This window comes from Staurois parvus, unplaced genomic scaffold (genome assembly GCF_062004578.1).
Source record: "Staurois parvus isolate SC_StPar_1 unplaced genomic scaffold, SC_StPar_1.0 ptg000090l, whole genome shotgun sequence".
NCBI lineage: Eukaryota > Metazoa > Chordata > Amphibia > Anura > Ranidae > Staurois > Staurois parvus.
Genome location: NW_028317886.1, coordinates 23,348,212 through 23,367,855, shown reverse-complemented (window position 1 = coordinate 23,367,855; position 19,644 = coordinate 23,348,212). Strand labels below are relative to the sequence as shown.

Sequence of the window (19,644 nt, the reverse complement as noted above, 5' to 3'; positions counted from 1 at the left end):
AGCCCCAAAGTGATTGTAAAGGCTGGATTGTTTTCCCTAAAATAAAAAAAGTTATACATACCTACTCTGTGGTTTTGCACAGAGCGGTCCAAAACGTCTTCTGGGGGTCCCAAGCTGGGGCTCTAGGCTCCTCCTCTTCTTTGTGTGCCCCCATAGCAATCCGCTTGCTATGGTGGCACACCTTTGGGCTTGATCCCAAGCTGGGCTGCATGTATACATAGACACACACAGTGCAGCTTGGCCCAACCCCCCTCACAGGATTTGATTGACAGAAACAGAAGCCAATGGCTCCTGCAGCAGCCCGAGTCCCTGTAAGTAAAGGAAGAAAGGGGAGAGAAGACTGCAGCTGGGCAGTGTTGGCTCGCTGACAGACTCAGGCAAATTATTCTGTATCTTATTTTTTTTGGGGGGGGGGGGGGGGGTGTAAATAGTCAGTGGAATTTTTTTTCAATTCAGAAAATGCAATAAGGTAAAAAAACAAACAAACAAAAAAAAAAAAAACACCCAGGCTTTAGAACCACTTTAAATTGTTTTTCCACTTTTGCTGTCAAATTTTAGAAACTCCACTATATGTTCAAATCTAGTTTACAAATGTAAAATAGAAAGTCAGCACTTATAGGATTTAGGCAGCTAGCAAATCTAGTTTACAACTGATATTTGCCAGCACAGTACAGACAGGGTTTAGACCCCTGAGGTCTCATTAAAGAGAACCTGTCCCCAAAAAACTCACATAGGGGATTTTTGTTTAAAAAAGTGTATTAATTAAAATATGACATCCAAAAATTAAAAATCCCTCCCAGAAAATTTCAAACCCTTCCACCCCCACATACGTGCACGTACAAACGTAAATCTACAAGCCAGTAGTGCTAATGCACTAAAACATTTTACATATTGCCACAGACGCAAGAGTGAGAGCAATAATTCTAGGCTCCTTATTCAAGGTTATCTCTAAGCTGTAGAGTGTTTGAAAAGGTCACCAGAAAATATTGGGTACAAAAGTTTGTTGACATTTCACAGGCACATGTAATTTTAAGGCTTGACATGTTGGGTATCTGTTTACTCAGGGCAACCTCATCTTTTATATGTTATAATTATGTAATATATTGAGCTTATTTTGCCCTTAAAGTAGCTTTAGTGTATTTTATCTGAAGTTTTGTATTTCGTAAATCATTGCACTAATATTGTGCAGCATAAAATATTGGAACTACTATCATTTTATTCTCTAGGATGTCTGCTTTCAGAAAATATGTAATGTTTAGGGTTTTACATAATCTAGGCCTAAAATGATTTTTTTTTTAACATATGTGCCAAAAAATGCAAAAGCGGCTCTAGCAGCAAAGGTTTAAAGGGCAACATTGAAAATACAAAAAACCTTCAAATGACATGCTTAAGGAATGCCTTATAGCTATATGTTGTTTCACAGAACAATGAGATTCTCAGGGACAGCATCGGGGACACCGTATTGTAGCATCACATAAATTCCATGTGTAATTGCTATTACATTATTCATTGGCTTACATACAGTGGCAGCAATCTAATATGGTTGATTTCCACAAAAAAAGGTTTTAATAAGTAGTCTTTCCAAATACAGCATTTTTTGGTGTAGCAGTATAAGACCATAATTGAGTGCTGGAAGTAGCAGAGACAATATAGTTAAAATCTATCGCAAAGTTTAAGATTCGAAGAAAAAAAAAAAGATAATGCTATCAACTTCATAAAAATTTGCCAAAAAAAGTGTCAAAAAATCATGTAGAATAGCTTATGATCTTTATCTTATTACCAGACTTTACTGTGTTCAAAATTAATAAAATGTCATTCCAGAGTGCACCCAAACATCTCAAAACCACATGCCCACATGTGCCCAGAGATGAAGCAGTTGTGAGTGTAAAATAACAAAAATTACAGTTCCATGTTTCAGAGACAACAGTTAAATATATGGCACAGTGGCTGGAAAATATCTCAGCAGATTGATTGGGGTCCAGGGCAGCAATGTAAGAGCGAGAGGTAAGTCAATATTTCTCAAGAAATAACGGAGTATGATATTAATTGTGACAGACTGTCTGACACCCCAACTGGGTATCTCTACCAAACTACAGCTTCTTCCACTCTGGAACCAGAATATAGCAATTTCAGCCCAAACCTCCCTAATTATCATACAGGACTAGTAAATTAGGTTAGGACTGTAGATAGCAAATTTACCCTATGCATCAGACAGAACCAATGTTGGAGTAAAACAGAACTGACTTTATTAAGAAACCTCAGAATATTTATACATCTAAATCCTTCAGGTATGACATACATCAGGAGAAATTGAAATCACATAAACAAACAATCAATCTCAAAAGAAAAATGGGTTCCTTTCTGGCACCTAACAGTTTGGAGGTGATTAAGGGAAGTTAGAGATTATCACCTAGTCAGCCAGGTTAATCCCATTATTCACAAAACAGGAATAGGTCCCAAATTTAACTCCTTAATGCGTGATTCAAACTCTGCACCTATAATGGGCACAGGGTGACTTAACATTATGCCAGGGAAAAGCACCAAAAATATTCTTTGTAAAAGATCCTAGGGGGGGTGTCTCCATAGTCCTGTTTCCATAGCCGGTGTTAAGCAGGCTCTACCCCAGGCCCCTCCAAGGGCCCAGGTCACGGTTGTTTCCATGACATTATTAATATTGCATTTGCTGCACATTATGCAAGCATTTGTACTTGGCCATTATATTAGATGAAGAGGTGTGGCAAATGACATCTTGGAAAAACATTGTTTATTATTTCACAGTCAAGAGCTATGCATATTTCATGAACATGTTGCACACCATGTAAGTGTTTTTACAAGGCCACAATGTCAAAAAGACTTTGCAGGTGTTATATGTAACTAGAAAGGAGTGAAATTTTCCACAGCCACAAGCAAAAATAACAGAACTGATTTGTTGGGCAGTATGTACTCCTTTTTAGCTAAAATGCTATGTCAGATGGAGAGAGCCCACAGAATTCATCTTAATTAGGCAAATAACAGTGTATTTTTGGAGACTGAAAAATAGCCCGCATTTTCAGCAGATTTTTTAAGCATTTTGATAGTCTGCAATTTTTTTAAAGGGTAATATAGTCTGCAATTTTAGACACAGAAAGCACAAATGTCTAAAAATGAATGTCTATTTCCTAGGATTGAAGACTAAAAAAAATTACACAGATTGAAGCACACTTTTTAAGTCTTTCTTGGGTAGGCAGCAATTTCTGAGAGAGAGAGCAAGCACACTGCAACCGGAAATATATAAGGCGTGTATTTTTTAGGACACTGAAGATACAAAATGTTACATCTGGAAATAAAAAAAAGTATTGTCTTGATGCACAGATTGACAAAGTCAAAATTTTACAGTTTAGCCCCACAGATATTAACATGGTACTAAGGGCAAAAATCTAAAATTACAAAAATGATGCAGTCTGTCGCTAGCAATACCAAAGCAGTCTTTGTTTTTCGGAGTCCGACTGTATATTTTTTGCCTGTTGATCCTGCTGTTATTTTTCAACTTCCTATAATAGACCAATGTGGGCAGCGAAGTTGGAGGGTGGAGACAAACACTTTACCACTGATAGGGGTGCTTACAATGATCAGCTGTTATTCATTTAGTTACAACCTTTAGGGCTCATTCAAACTTGACTGTTTTTCCAACTCTTGCCAAATGCCCCTATAGCGTATGACAAGTGTTGGTCCGGCGTTTGCGGAGCATTTTTAACGCTCCGCAAACGGTGCATGCGCGGTTTAGCGGCGGTTAATAGGCATTTGCCAAGCATTAAAAACACCCCACAAATGCCTATAATGAAGTTTGAATGGTGTTAATGCTCAGCAAATGCCCTGCAACTGCATCACAACTGCACCGCAAGCGCTGGCCGGGCGAACGTAAGCAGATTGCATTTTCACAGACTGAATAAAGAAAAAAAATTACAGATTTGCTGCTAAGCTTGTAATCCTTTTCAGCCAGGCTACTTTTTCTGAGAGAGCAAATAGTATGCAGCTAGAAATAAGCAATTATCTTCTTTTTTTTCCAAGAAGGAATCAAGGTGGTATATGTTAACAGATTGGAACTACAGCTTTTAAGCCTGTTCAACAGACTGCTTTATGTTGGCCAAACAACAAGCAGACTGTATCTGGATTATTCACAGGTGTTTTATCACACAGAGGAAGCAAAAGAATGTTACATCACTTCTGCTTTCAATGTGAAACATGTTGTCACTTTTGCATCTGCAAATCATGCAGTGTTTTTCATTTTTTTCATCTAAAACCTTTACTTACTCTGCCTCCTTAAACTCTTCCTCTCAGCTGCAGTTCAGAAGACAGACTAGTCATAGTGAATACATGTCACAAAATTCATGGACGTAAATGTGTGGGGATCCTCACAAAGTTTACAAACTTCAAGATCATTCAAACTATTAGGAGTAGGCTAGAAATAATTGAAATACAATGTGGAAATAATTATATGATTTTACATTTTGACCAAAGATATGCTTTAAAGTCAGCAAATCCAATAAACAATTATCCTCATTTGCAGTAGCTGTTCTGTCATTCCAGAGCCAAGTATTATTTCAAGGGCAATAAATCTGAACCGTTTCATAGGGAGTCACATCATTGCCCTACAACTAGCATAAAGCCCTAAAGAATGGCTGTTCCTTTTTACATAAGTATTATCAACAGTGAAAGGTAACTTTTAAGGATTTTTTTTTAACCTGATGTTTGAAGGAAATACAATTTAAATGGGTGTACTATACTTTGAAAAACACACTTTGGACATTTTGTAGATTTACTAAAGCTTGAAGTCAGCTGAAGTTAACCTGTGTTCACTTCAAACCTCCAATTCTGTGAAGAAAAAGCTCTACATCTTCAAACTCCTGCACTTGATAGGATATGTGAATTATGCACTTTGCTTCAGTTCACATCAAGTCAAAGTTTAGTATATCTGGCCCCATGAGTGTGGTGTTGGTCATGACTAAATCAACTAAATTTCTAGATAGGACAGACTAGATATCTGAAGAAAAAGCAAAAAAAGAGGGAAGGGGATGTAAATAACTTTAGGCATGATTTGATTAAATTAACTAACAATTTATGTCTAGCTGCATTTTTCAGTTGATTTCTATTCAATTTGCAAGCTCTAGAACAGCAACAAAACTAGAAACTAGACTACAAACAACAACTTCTTGTTGTTGTACACACAATCTCACAGAGTATTAACGTTCTTAGACACTCCATATCTTTTCTTTTATTTATACAAATAATTATTTATTTTTCTTTATTTATTCATTTGCTTTAAGCAGTCTGATGTGACCATGGCAATTAATTTCTTACAGTATTCAGAATGAAACTTGCCAGCACATGGCAAGATTAAATCATTAATACAGTGAGCTAAAGCTAAAATACAGTGACAAGAGGTACGCAGTTCAGGGAGTTTTGATTTTTTGACTGCATTTGAAAGAGAAATATATGCCTGGATATTTATAAACAGTTGTAGGAATCTGGTGTTGCATATACCCCAAACTTTTCAACTTTACCGTATTAATAAAAACAACTTGTGCGGAAAAAAAACTTTTCTTTCTTCTGTATTTTATTACAGAAGTATGTCATGTAATTTAAGGTTTGATGAGGTTTTGTAAGTAAAATTCTGTTTCCTCTGCACTCGCTAATAGTCAAGAGAATCTGTAGTTGCACCTTCACATTAAAAATGCATTTCATTTTTTTTCTAAATTATTCACCCCGCCTTTTATCCAGATCATGTCTTTGAAAGGAGGATGAGGATAATAAATGGAATAATTCATGATTTCCCATTAAATATGAAAGTTTCTTTTACAGAGTTTAGAAAGTGAAGTTGTACATAATGTGCAGGACTTCATTAGAACTTTTTTAACCTTTTTATGAAGAATTATTAAATCTCAGTGGCAGCAGTAAGTATGTGATGAAATGCGAAACCCAGTGATTTTCACAGTGGATACACTTATGCCATAGTGTATACTGTAGGAAGAGACCGAAAGGTAGAATAACACAGACCTGAGGATCGGTACAACAACAAAACACTAAGCAAGATAGTATTTTTTTATGTTTTGCAATGTATTTTTGAGCATTGATAAAAAATTAATTTTTGACTAAATCTCAGAGAGGAATGAAGGGCTTATACAGAGTAGCAGACTTATAATGTATTCACAAGCAAATTATATGTGGAAATCAAGCCTATTACTGTGCTTTTACATTTGCAATAATTTCTGTTTACAAAGCTTTTACTACAGTATTGTTGCTAATCATTTGTATGACATACATCACATATCATTTAATTGTTACAAATCAGTTCTATGTATGCTTTAGGCTAGGTTCACACTAATGCGGTGCGGTAACATCGCCTGTGATTCACACAGAAACCGCACCGCATTCCTGTGCAAATCACATGCGATTTGTGCATGCTGCGTTTGGAGCCATACATTATGTATGGCTCAAATCGCACCTCACCCGCGCCAAAAAGGTGCAGGACCCTTTTTTGGGTCCGCACTAGAATCAGGTAGCATAGGTATTCACACCTATGCGATACGATTCTGCACATTGCACCGCGTTTTGCGGACCGATTTCAGGGTTTTGTTAACATACACACCCGCAACGGTTCGCATGAATGGGAATTCGCACAGAAAACTTTGCGAATTCCACACCGCATCAGTGTGAACCCAGCCTCTAAGCAAGTAAAGAAAACAAAATACTAGTGAAAGGAGTTGAAAAATATGTAGGTTACAGCAAAAAGGCTGCTAAATGACAGAAAAGGAATCCTTCAGTTATGATTTTGCACTGTACGGTAAAAAATATATATAACCCCAGTATATGAAATAGCAATGACTTACTACATATGCTCATCCTATAACATGAAGGGTCTATTTATAAAGATCACACTATCACGTGTCATATTATTATACAACATGACAATAGGGTAAACAGTATTTACAAAAATTACACTAACCTTTATCATTACTATATAACATGACAATGGGGTCTATTTACGTGTAAAGACCACACTACCCCATATTATTAATTTACAACATGACAATGAGTTATTTTATTAAGATATAATACCCTATACCTTAATGTATAAAAGGACAAATCTAGGTCTATTTATAAAAAGAACACTACACATTATCATTAATACGACAATGCGGTCTATTAATAAAGATCACATTACTGCATATCACTATTACATAAAATGACAAATGGGTTTGTTTATAAAGATTGGTATTTCACCGCAATTCACTCAGTTTCACCATGAACGCTACCCTGATGCTTCTTCATTTCATAAATGTTAGCTTCGGGAAAATGAAAGGGCATAGTAAAGGGAATAAGAATAATTCAAATCAAACTAATTGACACGAAAATGTTGTAAAATTGGTGGTATGTGGTGAACTGCGGAGAAGAAGAATGATTCCACCTTGAGGAGAGTTTTTGAGTTTCCCACCACTGTACAGTAAAATAATTGTGGTCTAGATCCTGAAACCTTTGACATGATGAAACAAATATATAAATGACTGAAGTCTATCTACAAAAATAAGGAGTCACTGAAATATAACAAACTATAAACATATAATTAAAGTGTTACTAAATCCACAACAGTACAATCAGTCTGTATATGCAGTAAAGTATGCTTGTTATACTCACTGTGGAGCCTAAGGGGTTAATCCTCTGCATTGTGTATTCTCCCCTTCTTCCAGTGTCCCCCTCTTATCTCCTAAGAAGACATATCGTGTGGAGTCACTCTGCACATGCTCAGTTTGGTGTGTATTGCTAGAGAGGTTTTTTTTTTCCTTGGGAGAGTGCATGTTATCAGCACAGAGATAATCAGCACTGTCCAGACAGAGGTCAGGGGTTCTGCATCCTCCTAGAGAAAACTCCTCCTACAAGCTTTAACCAGTGCTCTGCTGGACACTGATAGAAGTCACAAGACTGCTCTAACTGCTGATGAGAAAAGGTATTTAGCAGTTTATATTTACTAAAATAATTGCACTTCCATGTTCTGTGTACTGTGGGAGACCATATATAGTGAATGCAGGGTCCTGGGTTTAGTAACACTTTAAGTCATATAGCTGCAAACAGTAAACAATAACTCACATATTAATAGCCAGTTTTAGGTATTCAAAAAATATGCCAAATTTAAGTAAACTTACATAGCTGTTTCTTCTTTAGACAGCTCTTTAATAATCTTGGGGTATTGATGATCTTTGATACCCCTGTCCCTGATCAGGTGAATCCTGGATTGAAATCAAAGCAAGAGAAACAAATTATTAGATGAGAAATGTCACCTAGAGAACGTGCTGCAATGTCAATAACTAACTGGTACAATGTAATTCATATTTTCACAAATAACTTTAATACACCTGATGGAAACCTTTCAAAGCTCTATATAAATGTGAATGCCTGATGGTGGGAAGCTGTTTTCCTTCCTTCTGTAAAAGAGAGCATTTCTGACAAAAAAAAAATAACAGGGATTAGACAAAAATGGAAACACTACATGATTTGCGGGTGTGAAAGTGACATGTTTAACGTCGAAAGCAAAAAGTGAGGCTTCCCACCTGTCAGCTAGGTGTCTCATCACACAGCGGAAGCAAAAGAATGTTACATCACTTCCACTTTCAATGCAAAATGTGGTCACTTTCACACCTGCAAATAATGCAATGTTTCCATTTTTTTGTCCAACCCCTATACTTCCACTTTAAACTAGGTATGCCATCACGTCATATTTTTTAAAACTATTTTATATGTTCAATATTATATCTATTTCTGAATGTGAAAAAAAAAATCTATGGACTGATTAATTTTATTTCAGTAAAGGAAAAAAATGTGTTTCCCTAACATACCTCCTGATTTACTAAATAACAACGTTTTGCTGGACTTGTGTTACCAAGTACAAATTTTATGTAAAATTCACACCATTTCAGTATGTAAACTAATATTAAGAAACTCGGTAGAGATTTCCTAAAAGAGAATGGGGTTTATTTACTAAAGCTAGAGAGTGCAAAATCAGGCTCACTTCTGCAAAGAAACCAATCAGTTTCTAAACTCAGGTTGTTCAATTAAGCTTTGGCAATAAAACCTGGAAGCTGATTGATTTCGATGCAGAAGTGAGCCTGATTTTGCACTTTCCAACTTTAGTAAATAAACCCCAATGTGTTTGTGTGTGTCTCACTTACATCACAGATTCACAAAATAAAGGGTTTGTCCTCAGTTTGAGATAGTGGACAGTCATAGAACTCATTCCTTTATGTCCCTGTAAAATGCTGGTCTGTAGTGCACCTACAATATCATATCATATCATATCACAAAGTATACTCAACTATCAAAGAAAGGAATTATTGAGGGTTAACCAAGGTTGATAGAAAATGTGTTTATTTTAATTGATCTTCAAAATGAATGCATGTTTAATATATATGCAGTTTATCAGGCTAAAATAAATTGGGAGAGGGATTTTTCTTTTGTTTACAATGTGGAAGTGCTGTAGGAAGCCACTGGATTATATGATATATTTACAGTAATATATAATTTAGTTACATTTAGATATTTTATTAACCCCCGGTTGTTGTTGTCCATCGCCAGAATACTTTTATTACGGTACCATTGTAAGGTTATACTTAGCCCACACTAAGAGGTAATGCACAGCCGCTGACATTCATGTTAACACAAACTCAATAGGTGGCATACACTGTTTTATAAATATATTAATATTAAATGCCTACTAAGGTACTAGGAATGTTAGCAACTGTCTTATCCAGTTAGCATTCTTATCAAATATGGTACTATTTAGCTAAATTAAACTTTTTAAAATTTGCAGACAAAAATTTAGAACAAACATTAAAATAAATCTACAAATCCAAGCAGAACGACATTCGAGGATAATTTTTCATAGTCTGCTTGTGTCTTCCAACTCTGACTTTTAATACCTGCTGCTGCTGAAAGCAGATGTGACATAAGAGACACTCTATTATGTTATGTTGTAGTTTATTACCTTGTAATTGACTTTGACTCCAAGAACAAATAAAAAGTCAGCTAACATTTTACTTGTGTACCTTACTGGTTAAAATAAGGCTAACTATAACTATTCTTAAAAATGTTCCCTACCTCCTCCTCTTACCTATCCTGTATCAAGATCAAGATCTGTGTGCTTTTTTTTTTTTTTAATCCTGTCAGGTTACGTGATCTAGCAACTCTAGCTCCCCTTGGTCAGATAGTGGCTGCTGCAGGGAAGAGAAGGGAGCGCCAACAACGGAGGGGCAAAGGTAGATTATGGGTGGCATTACAGCTCTAGGAATTCACAGCCCTAGTCAAACAATCCGTTATACAGGGCAGCAGGTGTTGCTAGATCATGACCAGACCAGATTAAAAAAAATGTATGTTCACAGATCTTTATTATACAGGCATTGCAGGATAGGTAGGAGGGAACATTTTTAAATATAGTTATAGTTAACCATTACTGCCTCTTTAAAGAATATGTAAACCCACCATTTAATATTCCTGATATGTGTCTACTGTACCATGAATGTACTTGCATGAAAAAGTATCCTGTTCTCTTTGTATTGCTTCCTTTGTGTGAAATCTCTTGTGTTCCTGCCAGTCCCTTTGCTATCTTATTAAAAACTGACCATACTAGGCATGAGAGCACAATAAGGTCAATTCTTTATCTATGCTGGGAACTCATTATGCTCTCCTCCAATGATCAAACTTGTCTTGCCCACCCCCCCCCCACTTTTCATTGGGAAGTTCATAGTGCTGCTGTTTCTCCTCTCCCAGGTCTTTTGCAGCTGAGAACAGAGGGTATGTGGTCACTTAGAGAAAAGGGGAAAAAAAAGGTATTTATAATGTTTTTTATAACTACAGTTGTGCTCAAAGGTTTGCATACCCTGGCAGAAATCCTGAAATATTAATATTGAAAATATGACTGATCATGGCAAAAAACTGTCTTTTACTTAAGGATAATGATCATTTGAAGCCATTTATTATCACGTAGTTGTTTGGCTACATTTTAAATCCGAATGATAACAGAAATCACCCAAATGGCCCTGATCAAAAGTTTACATACCCTGGAATATATGGCCTTGGTTCAAACACACAAGGTGACACAGGTTAAAATGGCAATTAAAGGTTAATTTCCCACATCTGTGGCTTTTTAAATTACAATTACCGTATTTTTCGCACCATAAGACGCACTTTTTTCCCCCAAAAAAAGGGGGGAAAATGTCAGTGCGTCTTATGGAGCGAATATGGAGCGGCCGGTCCGGTATTTCCACTGCCGCCGTGTCAGAATACCGGGCCGGCCGCTCAGCTCTACAGCGGGACCTTATAGAGATGACTGCTGACCTTTGGGGAGGGGGGGGGAGCGGGTACCTGAATTTGACAGATACCCGCTCCCACTTCCGTGGAGTTGTTCTTTCATCTTACCCATTCCTCTATCCAGCGGCGCGGTCTTCCCGGCTTCTGTAGTGTGGGCATCACAGCCGGGTGCCAAGTGCGCATGCGCAGGAAGCGGTGCTTTTTGTGAATGGTAAGGCGGCACCTGGGACACATGACAGATCCCAGAAGCCGCCGGACCAATCACAAAGCGCAAGTGCTTCTAGCTCATGCGCACTGGGCACCCGGCTGTCATGCCGAGCGCCATTACAGAAGCCGGGAAGACAGCGCGCGGCTGGATAGAGGAACAGGTAAGATGAAAGAACAACTCCGCGGAAGTGGGAGCGGGTATCTGTCAAATTCAGGTACCCGCTCCCCCCCCTCCCCAAAGGTCAGCAGTCATCCCCTGTACTATCCACAGTCTCTGGTCATCCCTGTGCTGTCCGCAGTCTCTGGTCATCCCTGTGCTGTCCGCAGTCTCTGGTCATCCCTGTGCTGTCCGCAGTCTCTGGTCATCCCTGTACTGTGTCCGCAGTCTCTGGTCATCCCTGTACTGTGTCCGCAGTCTCTGGTCATCCCTGTACTGTGTCCGCAGTCTCTGGTCATCCCTGTACTGTGTCCGCAGTCTCTGGTCATCTCTTGTACTATGTCCGCAGTCTCTGGTCATCTCCTGTACTGTGTCCGCAGTCTCTGGTCATCTCCTGTACTGTGTCCGCAGTCTCTGGTCATCTCCTGTACTGTGTCCGCAGTCTCTGGTCATCTCCTGTACTGTGGCCGCAGTCTCTGGTCATCCCCTGAACTGTGTCCGCAGTCTCTGGTCATCTCCTGTACTGTGTCCGCAGTCTCTGGTCATCTCCTGTACTATGTCTGCAGTCCATTAGTTCAGAATTTTTTTTTCCTGTTTTCTGCCTCTAAAACCTAGGTGCGTCTTATGGTCAGGTGCGTCTTATGGAGCGAAAAATACGGTACTGCATGTGTATAAGTAGTCAATGAATGTGTTAGCTCTCACGTGGATGCACTACTCAGGCTAGACACTGAGCCATGGGGAGCAGAAAAGAACTGTCAGAAGAATTGCGTGACAAGACAACAACCATAAGTGCTATGTTTGAAGAGGGTCAAAAAGGCCTACAGCAACAAAAATACCATTCACACTGAGAAGCATTGTGGTGGCTCACTGATGTTTTGAGGGGGGTGTGAGCTCTAAAGGCACAGGGAATCTTATTAAAATTTATGGCAAGATGAATGCAGTATGTTATCAAAAAATACTGGCAGACAATTTGCATTCTTCTGCATGAAAGCTACAAATGGGGCGCTCTTGGACTTTCCAGCATGATGATGACTCTAAGCACAAGGCAAATTTGATCCTCCAATGGTCACAGCAGAAAAATTAAAACTTAATATCATCAAGCCACTCTGGTGAGATCTCAAATGTGCAGTTTATGCAAGATGAACAAAGACTCTGAATGACCTGGAGGCCTTTTGCCAAGACAAATGGGCAGCTATACCACCTGCAAGAATTCGGGGCTTCATAGACAACTATTACAAAAGACTGCACGCTGTCATTGATGCTAAAGGGGGCAATACACAGTATTAAGAACTAAGAACTATGCAGACTTCTGAACAGGGGTCATTTCATGTGTTTACTTGATATATCAGGTACTGGGGGCTAGAAGAAAAAGTATATTGGTAGGCTTATAGAAGATTGAGAATACAGGTTCTGGGTTTGGGCAGTTCAACAACAGGGATGGGGATTAGTAGTATGAGGGTGGGACTCTAGCGATACTAAGGGTTTTTTTCTTTGTAAAATAACAAATATGTCTATACTTACCTGATGTGTGTAGTGGTTTTGCACAGAGCAGCCTGGATCCTCCTTTTCTCGGGTTCCCCGCAGGATCTCCTGGCTCCTCCTTTCTTTTTAGGTGCCCCCATAGCAAGCAGCTTGCTCTGGGGTCACCCGCTCCTTCGTATATGTACATTCACACAAGGAGCCACGGCTTGGCCCTACAACCTCTTTCTCTTCATTGGCTAACTGGCTGTGTTTGACAGCAGTGGGAGCCAATGGCTCCCATATGCTCTCTCAGCCAATGAGGAGGCAGAGAACCCGGACAGCCGCGACTGTTGTGCACATCACTGGATTGCAATGGGGTTCAGATACGTATTGAGGAACTGGGTGCACTGTTGCACACAGAAGGTTTTTTTGCATAAAATGCATGAAGGTAAAAGACCTTGAGTCTTTACGACCTCTTTAATTATGGTTCAGAGAGAAATAGAGGATGATGTACAGCATGGGCCTTGGATCCAAGGAGACTCTGCAGGAATTAATTGAAAGGTGCCTGTGCTTCAACACTTTTATTACCTTACAAACATTTTAGGTCAGGTCAGCTACACATTATATAGTGAGACTCCATCCAAAACTAAAATGATTAGTTGTCCCTCCTTTTACTTAAGGTAGTCTGAGTATTAGTCCTCTCCAACGCATCCTGTCTTTGCATTACTGGGACAAACTATTTTTAGTTTCAGTGTCAGTCCTTGCAGTGAGCAGCCAATCTTTGTTACTTGATTATCAACTGCCATATACTCCACTCTCAAGAACTCTCCAAATCTTTCTTCACCACTACAGTTCAAAAGTGTGAATTCTCTGAGAGCTTAGTCTTGCAACCAACCTCTAAGTATTCGATCTTAGTATTGGGAATATCATAGCTCTGACTATATGACTTTTTGTTGACAATGTAAAATCACTTCTTTTTGCTGTCTTGTCAACACTTGTCAGCTTTCCTTCTAAAAAGCAAGCAGAATTTCATTTCATGGCTGTAGTCACCACCTACAGAAATCTTGGGACTCAGCAAATATTTTTTCACTGCCTCCACTTCTTATTAAAAAGTGCTATTATAGAAGTATCATTTAGCTCTTTTTTTTTTTTTTTGTGAACAGCCATACCTTGAAGTGGAAATTTAGGAAAAACCTTTTTTTTTTTTTTACATGTGCACAGACATGTTAGCTCAAATGATGGTTCTCCCAGGTGTGGTTGGTAAAGCTCTCATTTTCATTTATCCGAGATACTACTGACAGCGCTGAACTGAGTGTTGCAGGTCTCATACAGTGAAAGATCCTGTCATTTACCCTCCCAATTGATCTGCCTTTGTCAATTTACAGAATGCCTTGTATTCTGTGAAAAGAATACAATTTGTTTCATGAATGGACAAGGGCAGAGGAAACGTGGGGTAAATGGCAGGAACCTTCACCATAAGGCCTGCAGCTCTCAGCCAGAAGTTTGATGCTGACAGTAGTATCAGGAATGAATGAAACTAAGAATTTTATCTTATGAAGCAGCCATCCACACAAATGATTTGTACACAGGAAGAGTAAAAAATAATACAATGTTCCCCTTTTGCACAATATTCAAATTTTTTGAGTTTCACCTGTATATATATATACAGTTGCAAGAAAAAGTATGTGAACCCCTTGGGATTACGTGGAGTTTTGCATGAATTGGGCATAAAATGTGCTCTGAACGTCATCTAAGTCACAACAATAGAAGAACACAGTCTGCTGAACATAATACTACACAAACATTAGATGTTGCCATGGTTTAATTGCACATAACATGTAAACATTCACAGTGCAGGGAGGAAAAAGTATGTGAACCTTTGGACTTAATAACTGGTTGACCCTCCTTTGGCAGCAATAACCTCAACCAAACGTTTCCTGTAGTTGCAGATCAGACCTGCACAACGATCTGGAATAATTTTGGACCACTCCTCTTCACAAAACTGTTTCAGTGTAGCAATTTTCTTGGGATGTCTGGTGTGAATCGCTCTCTTAAGGTCATGCCACAGCGTTTCAATCGGGTTGAGGTCAGGACTCTGACTGGGCTACTCCAGAAGGCGTATTCTGTGCTGTTGCAGCCATTGTTTTGTTGAATTACTTGTATGCTTTGGGTCATTGTCCTGTTGCATCACCCATCCTCTGCGGAGCTTCAGTTGGCGGACAGATGGTCGTACGTTTTCCTTCAAAATGTCTTGATTAACTCTGGAATTCATTTTCCCATCAATGACAACAATCCGTCCAGGCCCTGAGGCAGCAAAGCAGCCCCAAACCATGATGCTCCCTCCGCCATGTTTTACAGTGGGGATGAGGTTTTGATATTGGTGTGCTGTGCCTTTTTTTCTCCACACATAGTGTTGTGTGTTCTTCCCAAACAACTCAATCTTGGTTTCATCTGTCCACAGTATATTTTGCCAGTAGTGCTGTGGAACATCCAGGTGCTCTTTTGCAAACTTCAAACGTGCTGCAATATTCTTTTTGGACAGCAATGGCTTCCTCCGTGGTTTCCTCCCATGTACTCCATTCTTGTTTAATGTTTTTTTTATTGTAGATGTGTCAACAAAAATGTTAGCATGTGCCAGAGATTTCTGTAGGTCTTTAGCTGACACTCTGGGATTCTTCTTTACCTCATGCAGCATTCTGCGCTGTGCTATTGCAGTCATTTTTACAGGACGACCACGCCTAGGGAGAGTAGCAACAGTGCTAAACATTCACCATTTGTAGACAGTCTGTCTTACCGTGGACACATGAACATCAAGGCTTTTGGAGATACTTTTGTAAAACTTTCCAGCTTCATGCAAGTCAACAATTCTTGATTGTAGGTCTTCTGAGAGCTCTTTTCTGCGAGGCATGGTTCACATCAGACAGTGCTTCTTGAAACCAGTAAACCCAAAACAGGTGTGTGTTTTTTAAGGGCAGGACAGCTGTCAGCAACACATCCAATATCATCACACTGATTGGAGTCAAGGTTGGCTCACTCCTGGCTCCAATTAGCTCTGGGAGAAGTCATTAAGCTAGGGCCTCACATACTTTTTCCTACCTGCACTGTGAATGTTTACATGTTATGTGCAATTAAACCATGGCAACATCTAATGTTTGTGTAGTATTATGTTTAGCAGACTGTGCTCTTCTATTGTTGTGACTTAGATGACGTTCAGAGCACATTTTATGCCCAATTCATGCAAAACTCCACGTAATCGCAAGGGGTTCACATACTTTTTCTTGCAACTGTATATATATATGATTTTGACACCCCTACCACCCTGTAGCAGTATATCTGCTATAGGGCAGCGGGGAAGTGGTTAAAGCACCATTTCAAGCTGAAATATTTTTTTTAACCACCCTTCCCTTCTCCAACCCATCCTATTAAGCTTTTTTACCACTACTTTGTGAAACCTAAGTCCCCCCTCCAATTCCCTCAACATTGCTGGTTCCAGGTGCTGGGGATCGAGAATCCAGCAGTGCGATGGAATCCTAGATTGCTGGTCCCCCCTACCATCCCCCTATTTATTTTGATTCAGACATGCTATGATACAATTAACCTACCAGCATGTCTTTGGAGACTCGGAGGAAACTGGAGTACCCAGAGAAAACCCACACAGGCACAGGGAGAACATGCAAAATCTAGGTCCAGAGATAAGAACTAAGATGACTAAACAGAGTCTTAGTGGTTGTTTACTTTGCAAAGGAATTTTCCCCAAAGCCTATTGATATATGTTGAAATTTCACTTTTCAAAGAATACACAATCACATGCATGGAAAATAAACAAACAGAATGTTTGCCTGCACATGACTGGAAGATGGAAGTCAGCAGAGCTTCGCCTCATTCACTAAGCTCTAGGGCTAATTTCTTTGCAATGTGCAACTTCCCCTGCAGAGTGAACAGCCTAATTGTCTTAGTAAATCAATTCCAATAAGATAACAGGAAGAGTGGAGAGGAAAGCAGACAGCTCTGAATTTCTGACAATATCAACAGGGTTTTCTTGCGCTTATCAGGCATATACTGTATACCAAAGTGCTTTCAATGACACATTTAGGGTACAATTATTGGTGTGCCAAGTATCATACACAATCCTTTTGTTTCCATTGGATCAAACCTGCAGGCATTTGTAAAAGGTAGTTTTCTTCAATCTACATACCTATTAATAGGAAGCTTTGATGCAAATCGGATGTCTGCTATGAATATTTACTCATGTAACATTTTATATGCTTAACATTCTGCACTGAAGCTCCTGAACCCAAAACATTTGGAACAATTTTCCCCAAAATCAACAAACCAGAAATAAAAGTCTTCAAGGTTTCCAGTGGCATATGAAAGAAAGCATCCCTTCACATGTGCCTTCTTCTTGCTGTTCAATGCTAGCCCTAACCGTTTCGCTGCCAGAGCCCTTTTCTTCATTCTGGGTACAGATACTAAAATGTACATTATGTATATAAAAACACATTTTAAACCCCAAAACATCAAAAAAAGCACAGACCCTATAAAATAAATTAGTGTTAGTTGCAATTCCTCATGTCATGCAATATTAGTGCTATATTTTCAGTGAAAAATGTTATCAAAGTACTTTTAGTGTGCAAAAAAACTATTTAATCCATAGTTTTTTGGTAAACTATAAAAGACGTGGTTGTGTCAAGTAAATACATAGCAAATACAGTATGTCAAGCTTGAATACTGTGTGTGACTGCAAAGCGGCAAAAAACGACAGTACTCAAAATTGTGCATAGATAATAGGGGTGTATTACTAAAACTGGAACATTCAGAATCTGATACAGCTGTGCATGGAAGCCAATCAGCTTCTAACTTCAGTTTGTTCAACTAAGCTTTGGCAATAAAACCTGGAAGCTGATAGATTTCTATGCAGTTACACCAGATTTTTCACACTTCAGTTTTAGTAAATCACCCCCTATGTCTGCCTTTACAAATCATCATTTGATGTTAACACTGAATGATGACTCACTGTATGTACATGCATGTGGGTGTGGGAGCTTTAAATTTTTTTTTGGTGGTGCTTGTTATTTGTTTAGCCACTTCCCAACTGCCTTACATCCTCATCGCAAAGCAAATACTTACAGATCTCTTTTACAGGGGGTGGAAGGGGGTCCACCCTACTGCTGCCTTTCCTGGGCTCTCTAGTTCCGGGGAGGCTAGGACTGATGTGGCACTGAAGAGCGGGATGAACTTTTTTCTCTCAATCACTTCAGTGATGAAGAAACTGGAAGCGAGTACCTCTCATTGCCCATGCTGTCACATGGGATGTTGTTCATCTCCTGTGATAGCAATAAAGTTGATCAAAAAATAAATTTAAGAGACAATGTAAAACTACATTTAAATAAAATGAATAATAAAAAAAAAATATAGCAGCCCTGTCCCCCCCTGTGCTCACACGCAAATGTGAATGGGCATGTCGGTCCTGCATACATATTTAAACAGTGATCGCACCAAACATGTGAAGTATTGCTGCAAATGTCAGAGTGAGAGTAATAATCCTAGTGACAGACCTCCTGTTTAACACTAAACTGGTAACCTGTAGAGCTTTTAAAGCATTGCCTATGGATAATTTAATGTATCGTAGTTTGTCACCATTCCACAGGCATGTGCAATTCTAAAGCATGACATGTTAAGTTTCTATTTACACAGCGTAACATCGTCTTTTATTGTCTACCCACAAATTTGGTGCGATATTGTGTTTATCTGCACTAAAATATATTAAAGTGTATTTTTTCATGAAAATTTGAATTTGATAAACTGCTATACAAATATCGTGTGACACTGCATTCCTTTAACTCTCTACTTTCTCCACTCCCACCGACACCCAGCGCCTCAATCACTGCCCACGAGATTGCACACCACTTCCAAAACAAGATCGACACAATTCGTAGGGACATCGCCACTACACAGACACCCACCCCACTTTGCATCCCTCACACCATACCTCTCTCAACACTGTCCTCCTTTGACTCCGCTACCACCGAAGAGGTCCTAAAGGTCTTCTCAGAAGCCCGCCTTACCACCTGCCCCCTGGACCCTGTCCCCTCACAACTCCTTCGGTCACCCTCCTCTTCCATCAAATGCTCCCTCACTCACATCAATCTCTCCCTCTCTACAGGTACATTCCCCTCTCCTCTAAAGCACGCGCACTTCACTCCCATACTTAAAAACCCTCCCTAGACCCCACCAACCTGAACAACCTTAGACCCATCTCCCTGCTCCCATTTACCTCTAAACTCCTAGAACGCTTAGTCTACAATCGCCTGAGCTCCCACCTCACTGACAACAACCTTCTCGACCCCCTACAGTCTGGTTTTCGCCCCCTACACTCCACCAAAACTGCCCTACTAAAGCTCTCTAATGACCTACTAACTGCAAAAACCAACGGCCACTATTCAATACTCCTACTACTTGACCTCTCTGCGGCTTTTGACACGGTT

The 19,644-nt window shown here is 39.3% G+C and overlaps 1 protein-coding gene across 1 annotated transcript in view; it reads right to left on the bottom strand.

The window, feature by feature from the left end:
* TTC29 (tetratricopeptide repeat domain 29) overlaps positions 1–19,644 on the bottom strand; it is a 339,375-nt gene that overhangs the window by 293,479 nt on the left and 26,252 nt on the right. Inside the window, exon 3 of the mRNA XM_089670482.1 lies at positions 8,178–8,261. Coding sequence (XP_089526608.1) covers positions 8,178–8,261 — 84 coding nt within the window. The remainder of the gene's footprint in view (positions 1–8,177; positions 8,262–19,644) is intronic.